Genomic DNA, 24,403 nt, shown 5'->3' with positions numbered 1-24,403 from the left:
AGAAGCCAGTCTTCAGCCAATTTGATTCACTCCACGAGATATCAATAAACGGCTGAGCGCACTGGATACAGCAAAGGCTATGGGCCCCGACAATATCACAGCTGCCATAAGTACATAGGCACTAGGATGCCGATTTACTAGCGCCAAAACTTCAGTTGTGATGCCGCGCTACCGCCTCTGGAATCAGGGTTAGTGCCCTAAGAGTGTGGAATGCTTCCCTTAGCATTCCACTCCCACCTTGGGGTGCTAAAACTGAATGTCTCGGATGGAGGCAGTAAATATCGCCTGGCACTAAAGTTAGCGACCAGGTGGTGGCATCGCCTCAAACGGGCTATACTAAATTTTTAGCCCTATGTCTTTATTTATACTGATTTCTTTAAGTTCCTCATTCTCTCTAGACCCTTGGTTCTCCATTATTTCCGGAATGTTTTTTGTGTCTTCTACCGTGAAGACAGATACAATGTATTTGTTTAATGTCTCTGCCATTTTTTTATTGCCCATTATAATTTCTGCTGTCTCTGCCTCTAATGGGCCCACATTTACTTTCACTAATCTCTTCCTATTTACATACCTAGAGAAACGTTTACAATCTGTTTTTATGTCTCTTGCTAATTTACTCTCATTCTTTTTTCTATTTCCTTATCAATTTCTTGGTCCTCCTTTGCTGAATTCTAAATTCCTCCCAATCCTCAGGCTTACTACTCTTTCTGGGAACATTATAAGCCTGTTAATTTGATCTAATACTATCTTTAACTTCTCTTGTTAGCCACAGTTGGACCACTTCTCCAGTGGGATTTTTGTGCCTTAAAGGAATGTATATTTGTTGTAAATGATGTATTAATTCTTTAAATGCTAGCCATTGCTTGTCTACCACCATACAAGCTTTTGGGGGCAGCCGAAGCGGAGGACAACGCGCCATAGTCCCTCGCAGTTAACAGTGTCAAAGGCTTTTATGAGGTCAAAGAAGGCCATGTATAAGGGTCGGTGCTGTTCCCTGCATTTCTCTTGCAGTTGTCGCGCTGTGACGATCATGTCCATTGTACCCCATAGCGAACGGAATCCACACTATGACTCCGGGAGGAGCTCCTCAGCCACAGGGAGAAGACGGTTGAAGAGGATTCTAGCAATGACTTTCCCAGTGGCTGACAACAGGGAGATTCCTCTGTAGTTGTCGCAGTCGGACCTGTCCCCTTTTTAAAAGATGGTCACGATTACCACATCTCTGAGATCTCCAGGCATGCACTCCTCCTTCCAGATGAGAGAGATGAGGTCATGCATTCGAGCCAATAGTGCCTTTCCATCATACTTCAGTGCCTCAGTGGGGATTCCATCTGCTCGTGATGCCTTGTGTTCTTGAGCTGACTGATGGTCTTTTCTACCTCGTGCAGGGCTGGGGTTTTGCTGAAATGGTGGCGGGTAGCATGCTGCAGGATGGAGTCAAGGACACTTGTGTCAAAGGCAGCATCTCGATTAAGGAGATCTTCAAAGTGCTCCTTCCAGTGGGCCTTGACTGCCTCGGGGTAACTGCTCGAAGACAAGGGTTATCCGTTCTGCACCTGGCTCATGACTCCCCTCTGCAACCCCAACAGTCATGTCCAGCACTCATATAATGAGATCCATGCTGCCACCAGGAACATCATCGAGCAGACCATCGGCCTACTGAAGCACTGGTACCACTGTCTTGACCGCTCGAAGAAACCCTCCAGTACTTGTCATAGCGGGCGTCCCATTTCGTGGTGGTCTGCTGCATGCTCTACAACTTGGTCACCATGAGGGTGCAGTCCTTGCCATTAGGGATTGCGGGACTACCCCAGGAGGACAATAAGGACGTGGGAGAGAAGGATGTGAGGGAGGAGGAGGAGGACGATGACGATGACAAGGGGGAGGGGGATAGGAGGAGGAGGAGGGGGAAAGGAGGAGGAGGAGGGGGAAAGGAGGAGGAGGGGGAGTAGGACAAGGGGGAGGGCAACGGAGGGAGCGAGACAATCAGCCTAGGCTGTCCATGACCAGCTCATCAGACTCGACTTCGCATGATTGAAACCCCAGATCCCCGTAGCTCATCACATTCCCATCAGACAATCCCTGTCTCATGCCATATCAGTGACCTCCTGGGCGCAAAGGGGAAATGAGAAGGACCACAAAATAATCCAAACACAATTAATAAATGTATCTATAAACATATCACATTAATTCTAATAACCCTTGTGCCTTCCATAGTTGAATAGCTGTCATTGTGTGCAAGGTGCGAGATGTGGGTGAGAGTTTTGGTAGGTCGAGATTGTTGGTGGGCGAGTGCTGGGGGTGTGGTGCATTAAGCAGTGTGTGAAGCTTGTGGTACAGATGGTGGTGTGTGGCATTTATTGAAGGCTTCACTCACCCGGACCGCCCATGGAAGGCCATTAAACTTCTTACTGCACTGGGTGTGGATTCTGGGGAGCACAGTGCTGCCTGTGGCGTGATGTGCCACCTCCCTCCACATAGTGCAGCACACTTGTGGCGAGAGCCTCCTGCTAGTTGCCAGGTACAGGACCGCCCTCCTTCTCTCCACTGCTAAAATCAATGCCTCCAAAGATTCATCGGAAAACCTCCCTGAGGTGGCAATCTGCCATCAGGATTTGTTATTAAGTACTACTTCTCCTTGTCCTTCTTATGGTTGTTGAAGCAGCTGCACAGCCAACAATGTTGAGAATGAGGTGCTGCAGCATCAATGACGCTCCCATTTATGTAGTCAAAAAAGCCTCTGGCAATTATTACTAGCGTTTAAGTCTGTCATCTTTTGTTCCATCTTTTCAGTGTAATGCCAATGAGCTTGCATTCTTAGACGAGATTCGTGGCTGCAGTCATTTTAATGAAGAGTGAGGACAAATTTTGCATGCATCCTAGATAATTTTCAGGTGGCACTACTTAACCATTTTTAGTCTAAACACTGCCCATTTGTTCGCTATAACGAATTTCTAGCCGATAGGGTTTAACTTTTTTTAAAGTTAGGAACAATGAGGGGGAACATTATGGGGGAAATTTTAACACAAATAAACAGGTGGCTTGGGGGCGCGGGGACAAAGTAAAAGTATTACATTTCTAAATCCTGTCCCCAGCCCACCTACTTTCAGCTTTTATTCAGACAGGACAGAGGGGTGGGCAGCCAGGAAGCAGGTTGTCATTTTAAATATGATGAGGCCCTGAAGCCTCTGCTTTAACTTGCTATACAGATTTCACTGCAACCGGCCAAAGATCCTGGGCCAAGTAAAGTCCAAAAAAGCAGCATACCGTGCCCATAACAGAAACAGCCATTAAGCCCTTTATTTGTATATGCAAAATATCCAATGCCTGTTTGAGGCTCCCACTGCAAGATTGCTACCATTCAGGAAAACCATACCTACATGTGGTCTAACAGACAGTCGTTGATAGACAAGTTCTTAAAAATTGCTATTTTAACGTCCTCTAGACCCATCTTTTGTTTCTTTACTTGTCCCATTATCACCCCCTTTTGCCTTGCGCCATCATCCCTTTTATCATTTAATCTCTTCTGCCTTTTACTCTATCACAGACCTTCCCTTTTGTTCTTTCCTCCCCTCCCCCTTTCCCCGCCTCTGTACTTGTTTAAAACCTACTCAATCTCTAACTTTTTCCAGTTCTGATGAAAGGTCATCGACCTGCAACATTAACTCTGTTTCTGTCTCCACTGATGCTGCCTGACCTGCTGAGTATTCTGTTTTTATACTAAATTGTCATATTCAGTTAGACACGGATGGCTGATGTGATGTTACAAATGTAGTTCAATAGGGAGGCACTTTTTCAAGTTTGGGAGATAAGCTAAACTGTAGAAGAACAAACAAAAGGTGGTTTACCTCTTCAGTTGTAGATGACTGGAGAATGTAACCTTCAATAGACAACCCTTGACACTGCAAAGCACAAACCAGATTGTTTATAAAAAAAATCAATTCTCTTTTCATAAAGGATGCACTTATTTAAAAAGAACAATTCTACTGAGGCACAGTTTAGTGTACTGACCTTTTGTAAAATTTTCCAGACTCGCTGATAAAATCCAACAGGAACTCTGTTGAGCGCACCATCGATGCGCCTTCGCCGCAACCATTGTCCATGGCGTGCATCTACGGAATCACTATCTTTCAATGGAATATTAGTCAAAGTCTCAGACAAATTAAAGAGTTGGCTTTTTGACTGCTGTAATATAAAAGATGATTTATTAATATGTTTATAATGTATTTTAGGGCTCAACAAAGCAATTTAAATCTGCTCAAGGTCTCCATTTCCAGCATCACACATACACGAGATTGCTCACACTAATCATAAGCAGACAAATCAAATTAAATTGTGATGTAACTAACGACCTGCAGCAATTAAGTTTATTCCTCAGAATGGCAGGTTTTATCATGCATTGTAAACCTAACCTGTTGTGTATGGAGAAAGACTGAATACTGAGCTCAAAGTAAAGAGTGACCGTAGTCTTTTATTGCAGATCTCCAGAGTGCCTCTCCAACCTGTGAAGCTTTCTTAAATACCTGTGCTCCCAAGGGATTATGGAGTCCCTTAGGACTCCAGTGAATGAGCCCTCTGGTGGCTGTACAGAGTCCACATATATAACATAACCAAAATTGCTCAGTGACTGTAATCTACTAATAAGTCACAAGAATATTTTATGCATTTTAAAAAAATGGAATAGTTGCCAAAATGCAAATCCCACTCCATGATGCAATGGTTGATATAAAATAAGTTGTACTGCCAGACCATTATGTATAGCGACATGTTAAAACTGTATGTGGAGCACCAGGTGTCTCTGGTAGAGTGTACTTTAAAACTGAATTAGCTACCTTTTAGGGTCTTAGGGCTAGACTTTCCCTAAAGCCCCCCCACCGCCCGATTGCTGCCTAGAAAGACTGCTAAGATTCTGCATATGACTCCGGCGAAAATTTCCATAAAAAGGGTAAAAAATACTGCCTGGCGAGAAAATAGATCTTAGACCAAGATTCTCGGTGGTTAAAGACGAAACTAGGTAAAATGGGCAGTAAGTACTTAAAATTTAGACTGAGGCTGCGGTTGGGTCTAGGGAGGGGGGAAAACTCAAAAAAAAATTTTAATTAAACAAAAACTAAAAAGTTAGAAAACATTCTCAAGACCCTTTTTTATGTAATTATAAGTATAGAATTTTAAAAATAATTATATAAAGCCTTTAACTTACCTTTCTTTACAGGGTACTCACCTACCGCCCTGTTTCCAGCAGCTTTTTGTGGGCAGTTTCCTTGGCGGTGCATATGGGTCCCCATTGAGGCAAAACTTGGATCCTGGCGGTTTTCTTGGCAGTGCACGCAGATGCATGTGGGCGGTTTGCTCCCCAGCGGTATTTTTAAAATGTCGGCGGAACTCTTTAAAAAATAAGAGTAAACTTTCGCCGGGCGGTTTTTCACCAAAAAAGAGCTGTACCGGCGAGAAAACCGCCGAAAATGAAGGGGAAAGTCTAGCTCTTAATTATTAGTCAATGATAATATTCCTTGCGCATTATAGCAACTTATCCTGTTTTGTTTGATTCCTCAGAACCAGTCTTTTTTGTCCTTCCATGACCTTCTTCTCCCACCCTGTAAAAAGGCTCACAGCCCTCACAATAGCTCAGTGTAGAACAAAAAGAACAATTGGACAAGTAACTTCCTTCAAAACTACCTAGCCACAAGACAACGATAATGACCCCAACAAGACTTGATGTATGATTGGGAGGAAGGGAGATATGTGAAAGATGCTTTCATTTGTAGAATAAAGACGACTCTACAAGGTATGTACTTCTACCTTTGTCATTCAGGCATCTCTCACACACTACAGGAGCCATACCAAAGTAAGACTAATTTAAGAGGTGGGATGTTCAATTCTGTTACTAATTTAAACAGTCATGCGTAAGAGATAATCCATATCGTTACAAACACTGTCAATTAGAACTTAAAAGGCGGCCAAGAAGTAGCTGTGGGCAAGAAAAATAGCCTTTAACCAGATCTCTGGATATTTACAGGCTAAATTTTCCACAGAAAGGATCTGGAAAAAACTATTTGTAATGATAGGATTTTAAAAGCAACGTGTATTCTTACTAGTTTTTTTTTAAAAAAAGAGGCACCAATACTCAATACAAGTAACAGAAGTTGTTTTTCCCAAAGACTAAACAATAAGCAATTTGTTTGCTTGTCTGGGTGTTTGCAAAACCCTTTGATCTTAGTCAATCTGTGAAAAAGGGATTAGAGGAACACATTTTTTGATGTGGAGTTAGGAGTCTTTAAAAAAAAACCACAGACACCAAAAAAGCAGGCAGGCAAAAAGCTGCGAGAAACTTCAAAAAAGGATAGGAGACCACAGAGAGAAAGGTTTTGCCTTCGCCTGTAGGGCAGAAGGTAGAGTAGTTAATCTGCTTACGTCAAGCAAAGCGAGCCACTGAAGTGGGATAACACTTTTTCATGTGTAGCTAAGATGTACTGTTTGAACTAAGTGATTCTGATCGTAACCATTGCTCTGTGCATTCACCATACAGTGGAGATAAGCTGCTTAATAAGTTGTGAAACCAAACTTCGTCTCATCTAGTGTTACTTCAGCTCATCTTCAGAGAAATTGAATAAATACATGTGTGAAAGACATGGTGATCTGTTCCAGATCACAAAGGGGGTTCCTTGTTGCACCCCCAGGTCACACTATCATACAAGTAGAATTAAGGCAATGTAACTCCCCAAAAACGCAACTGCTGGAGATCTACTCCAAATTTTGGAATGTCAGGAAGGTGGTATTCATGTGTTCCGAGCGATAAACAGAATATCACATGTCCAGGTCATTAGGGTTACTGCTGCAGAAGAGGGCTGTAACCACATCCAGTTCTAGACAGCATAAAATGTACTTTATTGTTATAAGAAATTATAGACCAGAGATAGAATAGGAAACCAATATGACTGTTGCAGAAATAAGTCGACTGGTCCTTAAATGGATCACAGAGTATCTCATGTGGTTCAGGAAAAACAGGCCAGATTGAAGAACAATGAGGTCTAGCTCTGGGTTCCCATGAAAGACATATCCTGTGTTGGCCACAACTGGAATCTCTCCCAGTAGATTATGAAGCTCAGTTATTTCAGTAAAATTAAGATCTATTGTGTTGAGGCCATCTTAGCTCACTTTGCTTAGAAACTCTTACAGGCAGCATAGACAGCCTATGCTTGTTTAATAATCTTCAGTGGATTTACATCCCAGATCCTACTGTGCCATACAGTCCACTCTTTTTTTGGACCGAGGGAAGTCATGCAGACATCGAAGGCCAAGACACTCAGTGCAGTTAATGCAAAATGATTTTGACATAAATTGGGAAGATGTAATTGAGTGACAAATCAATTAAATAAATTAATAAATATTATGCATTATTCATAATAGTAATAGTCATCACCTCTTGTGTTCCATCAATCACAGGTAACATTGAGGTTCCACTCTACAAAGGTAGGAAATAACACATTAGATTAAAGAATACATCATAATAAGCAATATAATTTTGCTGTTTTCTGGCCTGCCAAATCAAGTTGAAAGTTAGTGATCTCAAATATTGAAGGTATGAAACTTACATGAGGAAAGCAGTCATTTCATTTTTATAACATCATGCAAAAAGCAATATTAATATCCATGGTTAAAAAATGTCATTAGAACAGAAATCCTTATAACCTGCAACTAGGTACTTTTCTACTAGGTTTCTGTTGCAAGGTCGCAATTGAAAAGTTAATTCATTTTTCTCTTATTTAGATGTTGACAACCTTTTTTTTATTCCTTCATGGGATGTGGGCGTCGCTGGCAAAGCCAGCATTTATTGCCCATCCCTAATTGCCCTTGAGAAGGTGGTGGTGAGCTGCCTTCTTGAACCGCTGCACTCGGTATGGTGAAGGTACTCCCACAGTGCTGTTAGGGACGGAGTTCCAGGATTTTGATCCAGCGATGAAGGAACGGCAATATACTTCCAAGTCAGGGTAGTGTGTGACTTGGAGAGGAACATGGAGGTGGTGTTGTTTCCATGCGCCTGCTGCCCTTGTTCTTCTAGGTGGTAGAGGTTGTGGGTTTGGGAGGTGCTGCCGAAGAAGCCTTGGCGAGTTACTGCAGCGCATCTTGCAGATGGAATACCCTGCAGCTATGGTGCGCCTGTGGTGGAGGGAGTGATTGTTGAAGGTGGTGGGTGAGGTGTCGATCAGGTGGACTGCTTTGTCCTGGATGATGTTGAGCTTCTTGAGTGTTGTTGGAGTTGCACTCATCCAGGCAAGTAAAGAGTATTCCATCATACTCCTGACTTGTGTCTTCTAGATGGTGGAAAGGCTTTGGGAAGTCAGGAAGTGAGACACTTGCTGCAGGATACCCAGCCTCTGACTTGCTATTGTTGCCACAGTATTTATGTGGCTGGTCCAGTTAAGTTTCTGATCAATGGTGACCGCCAGGATGTTGATGGTGGGTGGATTCAGTGATAGTAATTCCGTTGAATGTCAAGGAGCAGTGGTTAGACTCTTGCTTGTTGGAGATAGTTATTGCCTGGCATTTTTTAGGTGCGAATGTTACTTGCCACTTATCAGCCCAAGTCTGAAAGCCATCCAGATCTCACTGCATGCGGACATGGACTGCTTCATTATCTGAGGAGTTGCAAAAGGAACTGAACACTGTGCAGTCATCAGCGAACCTCCCCACTTATAAGAACATAAGAAATAGGAGCAGGAGTAGGCCATTTGGCCCCTCGAGCCTGCTCCACCATTTAATAAGATCATGGCTAATCTGATCATGGACTCAGCGCCAAAAATCTGTCGATCTCCGACTTAAATATATTCAATGACCCAGCCTCCATAGCTCTCTGGGGCAGAGAATTCCACAGTTTTACAACCCTCTGAGAAGGAAAAGTTCCTTCTCATCTCAGTTTTAAATGGGCGGCCCCTTATTCTGAGACTATACCCCCGAGTTCTAGTTTCCCCTATGAGTGGAAATATCCTCTCTGCAGCCACCTTGTCGAGATCCCTCATTATCTTATATATTTCGATCAGATCACCTCTCATCCTTCTGAACTCCAATGAGGACAGGCCCAACCTATCTTCATAAGTCAACCCCCTCATCTCCAGAATGACTTTATGATGGAGGGAAGATTATTGATGAAGCAGCTGAAGATTGTTTTGGCCTAGGACACTGCACAGAGAAACTGCAGCGATGTCCTGGGGCTGTGATGATTGACCTCCAACTAGCACAACCATCTTTCTTTGTGTTATGTATAACTCCAGCCAGTGGAGAGCAGGTTATTGGTGAGTAGGTGCCACTTGATAGCACTGTCGATGACACCTTCCATCAGTTTACTGATGATTGAGAGTAGACTGATGGGATGGTCATTGGCTGGATTGGATTTGCCCTGCTTTTTGTGGACAGGACATACCTGGACAGTTTTCCTCATTGTCCGGTAGATGCCAGTGTTGTAGCTGTACTGGAACAGCTTGGCTGGAGGTGCGGCTAGTTCTGGAGCATATTTAGTATTTTTAACATTATATTTCAGATTTCCAGCAGTCACAGTTTTTCTTTTTTCTCCAGATGGAAATAGTTTAACCCAAGGGTCAAGTTGTGAAATGGGGCTTTGATGGAATACTCTATTGAGCTTCCCAAGAAGAAATGCTGAAAAAGAATTAACTTGCATTCATATAGCATCTTTTGCATCCTCAAGATGTTCCAAAGCGCTTTACAGCCAATGAAATGTTGTTACCATTGTAATGTAGGTAAACGCGGCATCCAATGTGCGCACAGCAAGATCCCATAAACAGTACTGAGATAAATAGCCAGATAATCTGTTTTAGTGGTGCTGGTTGAGGGATAAATGTTGGCCAGAACATCAGGGGAACTTGCCTATTCTTCTTCTAGTTGTACTATGGGATATTTTACATCTACCCGATCAGGAAGACTGGGCCTTAGTTTATCATGTCCGAAAGACAGAATCTCTATCAGTGCAGCACTCAATCAGTACAATACTAAAGCATCAGTTAGCGGTCAGAGGGGGCGTTAACGGGAGCTTAAGAGGTTACCGACCGGGAGTGCAGTTTTTAGCGTCCCGACCGAAAATATATTAGAGGCTCCTGAGAGCGCAAACCAGTAGCGTCTGGCTGCTGATCAGTGAGATCTTGACATCAGTCCTGGTGTAACGCCCACGCTTGCACCCCAATCAATAAATTAGGTGCAGCCACCTCATTTAGTGGCCACCAAGAACAACGTCTGGAAAAACAGTTGGTACAGGTTTGCAGAATCGTTACTTGTGGCTACTTAAAGGGATGAGAAAGCACTTACCTCGGAGGTCACAGTCAGTGCAACGTTTACACAGAGCGTGATGCGCGAGCTCCTGAGTTTGCAGTAGCAAACAGACATAACAGTACAGGTTGAAAACAAGTGATTTTGAAAACTTTAATGGGTGCATTACTATGCCGTGCCTTTAAGACTCGGCTTTTCCCAGGATCTGATTCGGTGTTCTGCACATGCACAATGGGTCTGCAAAAATGTACGGACCAAACTGTTGTTATCGCCACCCGCCCGCCCCCAGCTGGACTGTGCAATGGCTGATTTAGCACCCCTGTCAGCTCTTCGACCAATTCGGATGAATTTCTTGGCGGAGGGCGCAAACTTTTTAAAGGCACTAAAATTACCGCTCTGCCCCAAATGAGGTGCAACCGAATTTCTCCCCCATGTATCAGCCTAGATGATGTGCTCAAATCTTTGGTAGAGAGTGCTACCATCCAGCCAATGTTAACAAAAATAAATTTGAAACCAAAAGCTCACAACTCTGTATGCCATTGACCCAAAGTAGTTTAGTCAATGTTTTTAAAATTTCTATAAGTACATTGATAAACCAATGTGTAGCTTAAGGAAGTGGTGTGACACAGGTACAATTCCTCTCTTCAGTGAGGCCCAAGTCATAATTGTGCTAAAGTGCCAAACAAAGACCAGCCTCTTTCCCATAGGGAAGGACTATAAGATGGATGAAGAAATTTGAGGAAGGCATGAAAGTAAACTAATTGCTTGCTTTCTGGCTAAACAAATATTAGTGATATTTAAGAAAAAGTGAGGAAAATAAACTTAATAGGAGGGAGGAAGATTAAATATATTACTTTGGGGTACGTGCAATCATCAGATAAAACTGCAATCAATCATAGCATGCAGCAACAGTTACAAGTCTGTAAGAGAGTACCACAGTACTTGTGATGCACTATTGTTTGAAAGGAAAAGTTTAAACTGATGGTTAAGCTGAATCTTCAAAGCAATGCACAATGCTCTGTAGAGAAGTAATCAGGTATTAAGGCAAATAAAAAAATAAATGAAAAATTGTGAAAGCTGATAGTTTCAGCTACAAACTTGTCACCTCCTTATTGGTTACACCAGCAGAAAATCTCTGCATATCCATCTATAAATAGGGAAAAAAATATCAGACACATTAGTGGCACAGAATTTAAACATTTTCTGAGTGAGACACTTTAAAGGCGCCATATATCGCAGGCTACATTTATAAAACGGCAGAATCATTGGTACCACAATTCCGCTGCTAACAAACTGCAAAAGCATGCATGTACTATTTAGTGTTCCCGTAATAAAACATTTTATATTTTGTTTCTCCTCTTCAAGTGTAATATGTGCATGTGTGGCATTTTTACTCTCTACTCTTACATGTAAATACAGATATAGTGCATGGTATTCTCCTTCTCTGGTGTAAATCACTTTCTCCTGTGTATTATTGCTATTCTTCTCTGTATGAGATGACATGTGGAAAATTGCATGCAACCTTTAACCCTATATTTAAGTTTACATAAAAACATAAGTAGGGCTATGCCATTCAGCCCTGAGCCTGCTCCACCATTCAATAAGATCATGACTGATCTTCTACTTCAACTCCACCTTCCCGCCCTATCCCCACATCCCTCGATTCCCTTAATATCCAAAAATTTATCAATCTCTATCTTGAGTATACTCAACCACTGAGCAACTACAGCCCTCTGGGGTAGAGAAGTCCAAAGATTCATAACCCATTGAGTGAAGAAATTTCTCCTCATCTCAGTCCTAAATTGCTGACTCCTTATTTTCTGACTGTGACCCCTAATTCTAGGTTCCCCAGCCAGGGGAAACATCCTCCCTGCATCTACTCTGTTAAGCCCTGAAAGAATGTTATATGTTTCAATTATATCACCACTCATTCTTCTAAATTCTAGGAAATGTTGGCCTAGTCCACTGAATCTCTCCTCATAGGACAATCCCCCATCCCAGGAAACAGTCTGGTGAACCTTTGTTTCACTCCCTCTATGGCAGGTATTACCCTTCCTTGGGTAAAGAGACCAAAACTGTACACAGTACTCCAGGTGTGGTATCACCAAGGCCCTATATAATTGAAGAAAGACTTCTTTACTCTTATATTCCAATCCTTTTTTAATAAAGTCCAACATATCATTTGCTTTCCTAATTGCTTGTTGTACCGACATGTTAACTTTCTGTGATTCGTGTACGAGGACACCCAGGTCCCTCTGAACACCAACATTTCCCAATTTCTCACTATTTAAATAATATTCTGCTCTTCTATTTTTCCTACTAAAGTGGATAACTTCATATTTCTCCACATTATATTCCATCTGTCATTTTTACCCACTCACTTAACCTGTCTATATAAGAACATAAGAATTAGGAACAGGAGTAGGCCATCTAGCCTGCTCCGCCATTCAACAAGATCATGGCTGATCTGGCCGTGGACTCAGCTCCACTTACCCGCCCCCATCCCATAACCCTTAATTCCCTTATTGGTTAAAAATCTATCTATCTGTGACTTGAATACATTCAATGAGCTAGCCTCAACTGCTTCCTTGGGCAGAGAATTCTGCAGATTCACAACCCTCTGGGAGAAGAAATTCCTTCTCAACTTGGTTTTAAATTAGCTCCCCCGTATTTTGAGGCTGTGCCCCCTAGTTCTAGTCTCCCCGACCAGTGGAAACAACCTCTATCTTGTCTATCCCTTTCATTATTTTAAATGTTTCTATAAGATCACCCCTCATCTTTCTGAACTCCAACGAGTAAAGACCCAGTCTACTCAATCTATCATCATAAGGTAACCCCCTCATCTCCGGAATCAGCCTCGTCAATCGTCTCTGTACCCCCTCCAAAGCTAGTATATCCTTCCTTAAGCAAGGACACCAAAACTGCACGCAGTACTCCAGGTGCGGCCTCACCAATACCCTATACAGTTGCAGCAGGACCTCCCTGCTTTTTTGTACTCCATCCCTCTCGCAATGAAGGCCTACATTCCATTCGCCTTCCTGATTACCTGCTGCACCTGCAAACTAACTTTTTTTGGAGGATTCATGCGCAAGGGACCTTAGCCCCGACGAGGAAGCCTGGCTGGCGAACTGGCAGGAGCTGGAGGCCAAGGTCGCCGCTCGCCTAGGGCGCTGGACAGGACTGCTCCGAGTGCTGTCCTACAGGGGTCGAGCGCTAGTCATAAACCAGCTGGTGGCCGCAATGTTGTAGTACCGGCTGGTCACTTTGACCCCTCCCCCTGCGTTTGTCGCCAAGATACAGAAGAAGCTGGTGGACTTCTTCTGGAACAAAAGGAAGCACTGGGTCTCTGCCGTGGTCTTGAGTCTCCCGCTTGAGGAGGGCGGTCAGTCATTGGTGTGCGTCAGCGCCCAGCTCGCGACTTTCCGTCTTCAGACCCTGCAGAGATACCTTTACGTCGAGCCCCCTCCTAGGTGGTGTGCTCTGGCGACGTATTTCTTCCGCCAGCAGCGCGACCTCAATTACGACACGCAGCTCCTGTTTGTGAACTTGGGGGGTGTCAGGACCGCCCTCCAGGAGCTGCCTGTCTTTTACAAGGAACTCATCAGGGTCTGGAACAAAGTCTCCACCAAGCGTAGCTCTCCGCCGGCTGGAGTGGCGGCTGACCTGCAGGAGCCGCTGCTCGGGAATCCGTACCTCCACGACCGAGGTTTTATGTGGCGGTCGGAAGAGTAGGGCTGTGGCTGGTGAGGTGACCAGGGTCAGGGACCTGCTCGATGGCGGAGGAGTGGGCTGGATGGCGCTAGGCACGCTGGCGTGGCGCCTAAATTCAGCCAACGTCCGCCACGTGGCCGAAGCCATCGAGTCGCTAAAAACAGCTTTGGGCCCTGACTCTGTTAGGTGCATCGAGGAGGCTCAAGCACGTGGGGAGATCCCGTCCGAACTGACCCCCGTCCGGACGGAATTCCTCATTGGCGCCAAACCCCGGAACCTCCCTCGGGGGCCGGCGCCTCACAACTTGAGCCGCCTCGGGGAAATCCCCTCCGTGCCTTTCAGTTCCGCGCGGAGGGGTTTCCTGTACGGGCTGCTCCTGCACACTCTCAACTTTGCCATCCTCGCCGGCCGTCCGGACACGCCATGGCGTACCATCTTGCCGTCCGGAGGAGGCGGGGGTCTCTGATGGAGGGCACTCTATGCAGGAGTCCTCCCACTATTCATCGGGGACTTGGCCTGGAGGGTGGTGCACGGAGCAGTGCCGTGCAACAAATTTTTAAGCCGGTTCACGGACTCCCAGGCCGCCTGCAATTTCTGCGGTCTGGAGGAGTCCGTGTTCCATGTTTTTATTGAGTGCACGAGGTTGCAGCCCCTGTTTTAATATTTAAAGGGGCTGCTCCTGAAATTCTGTCTGCACTTCAGTCCCACTCTCCTGATCTTTGGGCACCATGTGCGGAGGGGAGCGGGTAGGTCCGAAGGCCTCCTCGTAGGACTGCTCCTGGGCACGGCCAAGGGTGCCATCAGCCGGTCCAGGCAGCGGGCGGTCGAGGGGGTCGTTCAACCTGACTGCCTGCCTCTCTTCTGCTCTTACATCCGGCCCAGGGTGTCCTTGGAGATGGAGCACGCGGTGTCCACCGGTACGCTCTCGGCCTTCCGCGAGAGGTGGGCACCGGAGGGACTGGAGTGCATCATCACACCCGGCAACCAAATTTTAATTTGATTTTACGTTTTAAAGTTTAATTTGTTTTAATTGCCGGTGCTTTTAGTGTCCCCCTCCCCTTTTATAGGGGGCACTGGAGGAAAAAATTTGATTTTAGTGCCCAAAAAAAAACCAAAAAAAAAGAAAAACATACAAAAAAACCCCACAAAAAATAAAAAAAGGGCCTTGTAAATGTCTGGTGTGTCATCCAGGTCGGGTGGCACGGATTAATGTTTTATGTTTTTCAGATAAACTCCAAAAAGAGTTTCATGCACAAGGGCCAATGGTGGAGCAGTGAAGGCGTGGCCTATTCAATTGGAGCCCTGCTGCTGTGAGGGAAGGAACTACCTGCTTTGCTCCTGCTTGGGAAGGCCTGGAGTGAGCCCTGAGAACAGCCCAGGAATAGGAGGGAAGGGCTGGCTTGCTACCCATTCAACATCCGGAGGGAGAGGTGGAGCACAGAAAAATTTACCAACTTCATTACTGCTACAGAGAGTTGGAGAGAGTGGAAAGAGCAACAACCTGTGTGGAAGGAGGGAGATTCTGCAGTATTCTACAGGTGAGTGTTGGTGCATTTCCCGAAAGACATTGTTTTATTGGTGGGGGGAGAAAGGAAGACCTTTCGAGGGCCGGAACATCGCTGGGGGTGTGTGTGTGTGGAAGTGTGTGTGGGGGGCTTGCTTACACATAGGCCCCACACACCACTGAAGCACCCCTCCCCCATTGCCTAGCCTGGGATAGCTGGAGTTACCAGGCTGATAACTATTGATTACCCTGGTTAACATCGTTGGGAGTGTGTGCCTGTGTGGCTCCAGCTGCCCCAGGTGAAGACATCTTCTCCCCCCACCCGAAGACCATCCCAAAGATTGTTTTGTTTTGCCATCTGGGGAGTGCACCCACCCATCGCTGTGAGGGGAGACCTGCCCTCGCAGCCTCCCTCTTTCTCACACCCCCTCTCTCTGTCTCTCCCCTCTCTCTCTGAGAGCCCTTTTCCTCCTAATCTCTTTAAAAAAAAACAATTAAGACAACTGAGCAGAGGGAGCAAGGCCCCTCCCCATTCGTTAACTAGGGGAGAGGTGTGCCTCTTTCAGAGCTCTTCTGCTCAGACATTGAAACGAGGCCAATTAAGACCATTAAGGCCTGTGACTTTGGGGTGGGTGTAGCCCTTAAAGGGACCCCGTGATGGCGACCCCATCCACGCCGGTGGCAGGGCCAGCAAGGACATATGCGCAGGCAGCGTCCACATCCACGGCGCCTCCTGCGCCTCCTGCTGCCCTGCCACCATTCAGACTGATAACTAAAAAACACGGGGTCAAGAGCGACACTCACCCCACAATGAGCATCGAGGAGTGCGTGCGGGCGATGGCTGGGGTAGTCGGCCCCTCGGCCATTGTCGCAGCCTCCAAGATGTCTGGGAAGGCCGTGTTCTTCCTGGGGTCGGAGCGGGCGGTGTCCTTGGCCCTCGAAAAGGGGCTCACGGTGCGCGGGACGTTCCTGCCGGTGGACCCTCTCGAAGCCACCGCGCAGAGGGTCATCATTTCAAACGTCCCGCCCTTTGTTCCCGCTGAGCTCCTCCTCCCTCACCTACACCAACTGGGGGAGGTAAGGTTGGGGATCAACCCCATACTGCTCGTCCTCAGGGAGAACAGCCTGCGCCACGTGTTCTCCTTCCGCCGCCAGCTCTTTGTCCGGCTGGCGCGGGAGGAGACGACGGAGGGCTATTTTAATGTGGTGCACGAGGGGACTGCCTACCGCGTCTTCTGGACGTCGGACGGCGTGCGGTGCCATGCCTGCAGGGAGGTGGGGCACGTTCGCAAGAACTGCCCCGCCTCCAAAGCCGCCAAACCACCGAAGGCGGCCAAGGCTGGCGCCGCCGCCACCCCTCCCCCTAGTAGCGTCCGTGTGCCAGGAGCTGTGGGTGCGCGGGCATCGTCGGGGGCCTTTGTTTTCACGGCCTCCGGCGGGGGGGAGGGAAGAGCGTCCGACCGGAAAGAAGACGCGGAAGAAGGCGAAACATCGAGAGGCGGGTCCCCTCGGTGCGCCAAACAACTTGTTCACCGCGCTCGGCCCAACCCCGTCACCGGTGAGCGCGGGGTGCCCTGAGCCCGTGCCCGAGCCCTCGATCAATACTGCAGAGGGGTTCGGGCGCGGGCATGATAAGGAAAAGGGGGGAGTGGAGCGGGAGGCCTCGGCAGACATGGGGGTCTCCCTGCCTCCGTTCCCCCCCAGGAACAAAAGGAGGCACCGCTCCAATGAGGCGGAGGGGGAACAACATCCCTCCGTGGAGGAGTCGGTGCCCGCCGCGTGTCCCGCGTCCCCGACCAGCGCCCCCAAGCTGCGCTGTAGGCGAGAGGAGTCTGTCCCCGGGGAGGGTGAGACAGTCGAGGCTGCCCAGTCGCTGCCTCCCGGGGATGGCGTGAAAGATCTGCCTGTCGTGGGGGGCGTGGGGCCAGCGGAGGAATGCATTGCCGCCGGGTCGAGCGTCCCGGGGACTGAGGCGGGCGGGGCCGAAAAGGCCGAACCTGAGCCCGCCCAGCCAATAACCGACTTCCCCCGGGACTTGCTCGACTCGGCAGAAAATGAAACTGCAGACAATTTTAACATACATCCACACGCTGGGCCGGGGGGGTGGCGGCGGGGATGGAGAAGAACAACAACCCTCGCCCCCTACTTTGGAGCTGGGATACTTGGTGGACCTGGAACATTACTTTGACCAGGTCTCTCCGTGTTCCCCGGTTCCTGGGGCGGAGGAGGAACCCCTTCCGCTGTCGCTTCCCGACCCAGCACCACTTTTAAAAGAGCCCAGTGGGGACTCCTCTGCCGACGATCCTGGGGGTGGGATCGGGGCAGAGCCAGGGCCGGATGGAGCGGCCGGGCCGTTTGCCGTACCTTATGTGGTCGACGGGCCGGCTGCTAGCGGCGACCTCCCGGGGGAGGACGGGGACTCGGTGGGGGACGCGGGAGAAGATCTAGAGTCCATCGCCAGTGAGGCGGTGGATCTGCTCGCGTCCCCCGCTGAGACCCTCCTCATTCCTGCAAAGGAACTCCGGGACTTTTTGGTCCAGTGCCGGGGTCGCCGCGACCAAGCCTGTCTGGCCCTGGAAAGATGGTCTGAGCCGGTGTTGCTCATCGCTTCCGTCCGCGCCGCTGCTAAAACCATGGCCGCGGGCGGGCCCTTATCAAGGGCGCAAGGCCTTGAGCTGCGCCGGCTCAAAAAGTTCCTCGCTGGGCTGCTGAAGGAGTGGAGGTCAACAAACGACTCCACTCCCTCCCCCACAATAGGCTAAGGTAGAGGTAGCACTATGCTTTTGTCATGAAGATAACCATAGCCAGCCTCAACATCAACGGCAGCAGAGAGGCATGCCGTAGATTTAACAATTTTTCGCTCCTGCGGGAGGGGAAATATGCGGTGTGCTTCCTGCAAGAAACCCACACCGTTCCGGGAGACGAAGCCACGTGGCTCCTGGAATGGCAAGGAGAGGTCCGCATGAGCCACCTCACCGCCACTTCTAGTGGGGTGGCCATCTTGCTGGCCCCGCATTTTCAGCCGGAGATCTTGGGGGTCGAGGAGCCCGTGCCAGGCCGCTTGCTGCACGTAACGGTTCGCCTGGGGGACGTGCCGCTCCATCTCGTGAACGTGTACGCCCCTCAGCCCGGCCCGCAGCAAACGCGCTTCTTCGAAGAGGTGTCCGCTCTTCTTGGCTCCGTCGACGTCGGCGACTGCATTGTTCTCGGGGGGGATTTTAACTGCACCCTCGAGGCGAGGGACCGCTCCGGTGCCCCGCAGAGCATGACGGCGATGGAGAAGTTGAGGGACCTGGTCGGGTCCTTCGACTTGGTGGACGTCTGGCGAAATCTCCATCCCGACTCCAGCGCCTTTACTTGGGTGAGGCCTGGAGTAGGATGGTCCAGAGTCGACCGTCTTTACGTGTCTCGGGAGTACGTTTCCTGCGTCCCGGCAGCCTCCATGCGGCCAGTGCCGTGTTCGGACCACCACCTGGTGTGAGCGGAGCTCGCTTCGCTCCGCGCGAGGACGGGGTCCGCGTACTGGCATTTTAACAACCAGCTGCTGGAGGACGTGCGGTTCCAGGATTCGTTCCGTCGTTTCTGGGCCGACTGGAGAAGGAAGCAGGGGGGCTTCCCCTCCTTGAGGCTATGGTGGGACGTGGGCAAGGCTCACGTCCGCGTCTTCTGTTAAGAGTACGCGAGGGGGTCGACCAAGAGGCGGGCGGCCAGGGTCGGGCGCCTAGAAAAAGAGGTGCTCGACCTGGAAGCCCGTCTCGGTCAAGTCGTCCAGGACCCGGCCCTGCGGACGGTGTACAAAGCGAAGAAGGCCACGCTGAAGGACCTGCAGCTCGTCGGGTCCCGAGGCACGTTCGTGAGGTCGCGGATCCGGTTCCTGCGGGATCTGGACCGCGGCTCCCCCTTCTTCTACTCGCTGGAAAAAAGACAGAGTGTCCGTAAGCAGCTCTTGACGCTGCTGGCCGACGACGGCTCTCTCGTCTCGGATCCGGAGGGCGTCAACAACAGGGCCCGTGAATATTACGGGGCCCTGTTCTCTCCGGAGCCGTCCAGCGAGGAAGCGCGTAGAATTTTGTGGGAGGACCTGCCGAAGGTTAGCCCGGAGGGCGCCGAAAATCTGGAAGCTCCGCTAAGCCTGGCGGAGCTGACCGGCGCCTTCGACCGGCTCTCGAGGGGAAAATCCCCGGGGCTGGACGGGCTGACCGTGGAGTTCCACAGGGCGTTCTGGGACGTCCTGGGGGGAGACTACGCGCGGGTCCTGGGGGAAAGTCTGGCGACCGGGGAGATGCCCCTCTCTTGGCGCAGGGCAGTCATCGTCCTGCTGCCTAAGAAGGGCGATCTCCACCTCCTTAAGAACTGGCGCCCGGTCTCCCTCCTCAGCACGGACTACAAAATCTTCGCCAGGGCGATGTCTGCTCGCCTTGGTGCCGTGCTGGACCACATGATCCACCCCGACCAGTCCTACACGGTCCCGGGCCGGACAATCCACGATAACATCCATCTGGTCCGGGACCTCATCCATTGTTCCCAGGAGGCTGGTCTGTCGGTCGCCTTCCTATCCCTCGACCAAGAGAAAGCGTTTGACAAGGTGGATCACAACTATCTGCTCGGAACTCTGCGCGCTTTCGGGTTCGAGACGCATTTCGTCGCCCGGATCCGACTTTTGTACGCCGCCGCGGAGTGTCTGATTAAGGTCAACGGGTCCTTGACGGCGCCCCTTCGCTTTGGGAGAGGGGTGCGCCAGGGATGCCCCATGTCCGGCCAGTTATACGGCGTCTGCGTGGAGCCTTTCCTGCGCCTCCTGCGGACGAGGTTGACGGGACTGGCTCTGCAAGGGCCGGGCGTGGAGGTCGCCCTCTCGGCTTACGCCGATGACGTGCTCCTCGCGGTAGAGGATCCCGCTGACCTGCGGAGGATGCGTGAGTGCCAGGAGATTTACTCGGCCGCATCCTCCACCAGAATCAACTGGGAAAAATGTTCCGGACTCCTGGTGGGTCAGTGGCGGGTGGACTCCCTGCCGGAGAAGCTCAGGCCTTTTGCCTGGAGCACAACCCATCCCCTCTATCTGGGAGTCTACCTTAGCCCCGACGAGGAAGCCTGGCCGGCGAACTGGCAAAAGCTGGAGGCCAAGGTCGCCGCTCGCCTAGGGCGCTGGACAGGACTGCTCCGAGTGCTGTCCTACAGGGGTCGAGCGCTAGTCATAAACCAGCTGGTGGCCGCCATGTTGTGGTACCGACTGGTCACTTTGACCCCTCTCCCTGCGTTTGTCGCCAAGATACAGAAGAAGCTGGTGGACTTCTTCTGGAACAACAGGAAGCACTGGGTCTTTGCGGCGGTCTTGAGACTCCCGCTTGGGGAGGGCGGTCAGTCGTTGGTGTTCGTCAGCACCCAGCTCGCGACTTTCCGTCTTCAGACCCTGCAGAGATACCTTTACGTCGAGCCCCCTCCCAGGTGGCGTGCTCTGGCGACGTATTTCTTCCGCCAGCAGCACGGCCTCAATTACGACACGCAGCTCCTGTTTGTGAGTGTGGGGGGCGTCAGGACCGCCCTCCGGGAGCTGCCTGTCTTTTACAAGGAACTCATCAGGGTCTGGAACAAAGTCTCCACCAAGCGCAGCTCTCCACCGGCTGGAGTGGCGGCTGTCCTGCAGGATCCGCTGCTCGGGAATCCGTACCTCCACGACCGAGATTTTAGGTGGTGGTCGGACGAGAGGGCTGTGGCTGGTGAGGTGACCAGGGTCAGGGACCTGCTCGATGGCGGAGGAGCGGGCTGGATGGCGCCAGACACGCTGGCGCGGCGCCTAAATTCTGCCAACGTCCGCCGTGCGGTCGATGCCATCGAGTTGCTAAAAACAGCTCTGGGCCCCGACTCTGTTAGGTGCATCGAGGAGGCTCAAGCACGTGGGGAGATCCCGTCCGAACTGACCCCCGTCCGGACGGAATTCCTCATTGGCGCCAAACCCTGGAACCTCCCTTGGGAGCCGGCGCCTCACAACTTGAGCCGCCTCGACAAAATCCCCTCCGTGCCTTTCAGTTCCGCGCGGAGGGGTTTCCTGTACGGGCTGCTCCTGCACACTCTCAACTTTGCCATCCTCGCCTGCCATCTGGACACGCCATGGCGTACCATCTTGCCGTCCGGAGGAGGCGGGGGTCCCCGATGGAGGGCACTCTACGCGGGAGTCCTCCCAGTATTTATCGGGGACTTGGCCTGGAGGGTGGTGCACGGAGCAGTGCCGTGCAATAAATTTTTAAGCCGGTTCACGGGCTCCCAGGCCGCCTGCAATTTCTGCGGTCTGGAAGAGTCCGTGTTCCATGTTTTTATGGAATGCACGAGGTTGCAGCCCCTGTTTCATTATTTAAAGGGGCTACTCCTGAAATTCTGGCTGCACTTCAGTCCCACACTCCTGATCTTTGGGCACCCTGTGCGGAGGGGAGCGTGTAGGTCCGAGGGCCTCCTCGTAGGACTGCTCCTGGGCACGGCCAAGGGTGCCATCAGCCGGTCCAGGCAGCGGGCGGTCGTTCAACCTGACTGCCTGCCTCTCTTCCGCGCGTACATCCGCGCCAGGGTGTCCTTGGAGATGGAGCACGCGGTGTCCACCGGTACGCTCGCGGCCTTCCGTGAGAGGTGGGCACCGGAGGGACTGGAGTGCATCGTCACGCCCGGCAACCAAATTTTAATTTGACTTTAAGTTTTAAGTTAATTTGTTTTAATTGCCGGTGCTTTGTGTCCCCCTCCCCTTTTATAGGGGGCACTTGGAGAAAAAAAATATGTTTTTGTGCCAAAAAACCCCCCGAAAAATGGGCGTTGTAAATGTTTGGTGCGTCCCCCAGATCGGGGGGCCACGGTTTAATGTTTTTGTTTACTCCAAAAGAGTTTCATGCACAAGGACCCCCAGGTCCCTCTGCACCGCAGCATGTTGTAATTTCTCCCTATTCAAATAGTATTCCCTTTTTTTGTTTTTTTCCCCCCAAGGTGAATGACCTCACACTTTCTGACATTGTATTCCATCTGCCAAACCTTAGCCCATTCGCTTAACCTATCTAAATCTCTTTGCAGCCTCTCTGTGTCCTCTGCACAACCCGCTTTCCCACTAATCTTTGTTTTGTTATACTACACTCTGTCCCCTCTTCCAGGTCATCTATGTATATTGTAAACAGTTGGGGTCCCAGCACAGATCCCTTGGCACACCACTAACCACCGATTTCCAACCCGAAAAGGACCCATTTATCCCGACTCTCTGCTTTCTGTTAGCCAGCCAATTCTCTATCCATGCTAATACATTTCCTCTGACTCCGCGTACCTTTATCTTCTGCAGTAACCTTTTGTGTGGCACCTTATCGAATGCCTTTTGAAAATCTAAATACACCACATCCATTGGTACACCTCCATCCACCATGCTCGTTATATCCTCAAAGAATTCCAGTAAATTAGTTAAACATGATTTCCCCTTCATGAATCCATGCTGCGTCTGCTTGATTGCACTATTCCTATCTAGATGTCCCACTATTTCTTCCTTAATGATAGTTTCAAGCATTTTCCCCACTACAGATGTTAAACTAACCGGCCTATAGTTACCTGCCTTTTGCTTGCCCCTTTTTTAAACAGAGGCGTTACATTAGCTGCTTTCCAATCCGGTGGTACCTCCCCAGAGTCCAGAGAATTTTGGTAGATTATAACGAATGCATCTGCTCTAATTTCCGCCATCTCTTTTAATACCCTGGGATGCATTTCATGAGGACCAGGGGACTTGTCTACCTTGAGTCGCATTAGCCTGTCCAGCACTACCCCCCTAGTGATAGTGATTGTCTCAAGGTCCTCCCTTCCCACATTCCTGTGACCAGCAATTTCTGGCATGGTTTCTGTGTCTTCCACTGTGAAGACCGAAGCAAAATAATTATTTAAGGTCTCAGCCATTTCCACATTTCCCATTATTAAATCCCCCTTCTCATCTTCTAAGGGACCAACATTTACTTTAGTCACTCTTTTCCGTTTTATATATCTGTAAAAGCTTTTACTATCCGTTTTTATGTTTTGCGCAAGTTTACCTTTCCTTTCTTTATTGCTTTCTTAGTCATTCTTTGCTATCGTTTAAAATTTTCCCAATCTTCTATTTTCCCACTAACCTTGGCCACCTTATACACATTGGTTTTTAATTTGATACTCTCCTTAATTTCCTTGGTTATCCACGGCTGGTTATCCCTTCTCTTACCATCCTTCTTTTTCATTGGAATATATTTTTGTTGATCACTATGAAAGAGCTCCTTAAAAGTCCTCCACTGTTCCTCAATTGTGCCACCATTTAGTCTGTGTTTCCAGTCTACTTTAGCCAACTCTGCCCTCATTCCATTGTAGTCCCCTTTGTTTAAGCATAGTATGCTCGTTTGAGACACTACTTCCTCACCCTCAATCTGTATTACAAATTCAACCATACTGTGAGCACTCATTCCGAGAGGATCTTTTACTAGGAGATCGTTTATTATTCCTGTCTCATTACAGAGGACCAGATCTAAGATAGCTTGCTCCCTTGTAGGTTCTGTAACATACTGTTCTAAGAAACAATCCCGTATGCATTCTATGAATTCCTCCTCCAGGCTACCCCGTGCGATTTGATTTGACCCTTTGCAGCCTCTTTGTGTCCTACCCACAACTTACTTTCCCACCTAGCTTTATATCATCAGCAAAAACTTGTATAGATTGCACTCAATCCCTTCATCTAAGTCATTGATATAGATTGTAAAAAGCTGAGGTCCAATCATTGATACTTGCAGTGCTCCACTAGTTACAGCTTGCCAACCAGAAAATGATCTGTTTATTCCTATTCTTGGTTTTCTGTCCATTAACCAATCCTCAATCCAAGCTAATACATTATCTCCAATCCCATGAGCCCTAATTTTGTGTAATAACCTCGTGTGTGGC

General features: G+C 49.1%; 1 protein-coding gene across 7 annotated transcripts in view; it reads right to left on the bottom strand.

Annotated features, from left to right (window-relative positions):
• LOC139265726 (phosphorylase b kinase regulatory subunit alpha, skeletal muscle isoform-like) overlaps positions 1 to 24,403 on the bottom strand; it is a 259,565-nt gene that overhangs the window by 20,338 nt on the left and 214,824 nt on the right. For 4 of the 7 annotated variants that reach the window (XM_070883020.1, XM_070883025.1, XM_070883024.1 and 1 more), the window contains 4 exons: positions 11,381 to 11,422; positions 7,421 to 7,462; positions 4,012 to 4,185; positions 3,849 to 3,902 (listed from right to left, as the gene is read on the bottom strand). In XM_070883020.1, the coding sequence (XP_070739121.1) occupies positions 3,849 to 3,902; positions 4,012 to 4,185; positions 7,421 to 7,462; positions 11,381 to 11,422 (312 nt within the window). The remainder of the gene's footprint in view (positions 1 to 3,848; positions 3,903 to 4,011; positions 4,186 to 7,420; positions 7,463 to 11,380; positions 11,423 to 24,403) is intronic. The other 3 variants (XM_070883021.1, XM_070883022.1, XM_070883023.1) reach the window with 3 other exon arrangements.

Source organism: Pristiophorus japonicus, chromosome 6 (assembly GCF_044704955.1).
Source record: "Pristiophorus japonicus isolate sPriJap1 chromosome 6, sPriJap1.hap1, whole genome shotgun sequence".
NCBI lineage: Eukaryota > Metazoa > Chordata > Chondrichthyes > Pristiophoridae > Pristiophorus > Pristiophorus japonicus.
This window is presented reverse-complemented; position numbering and strand designations above follow the sequence as displayed.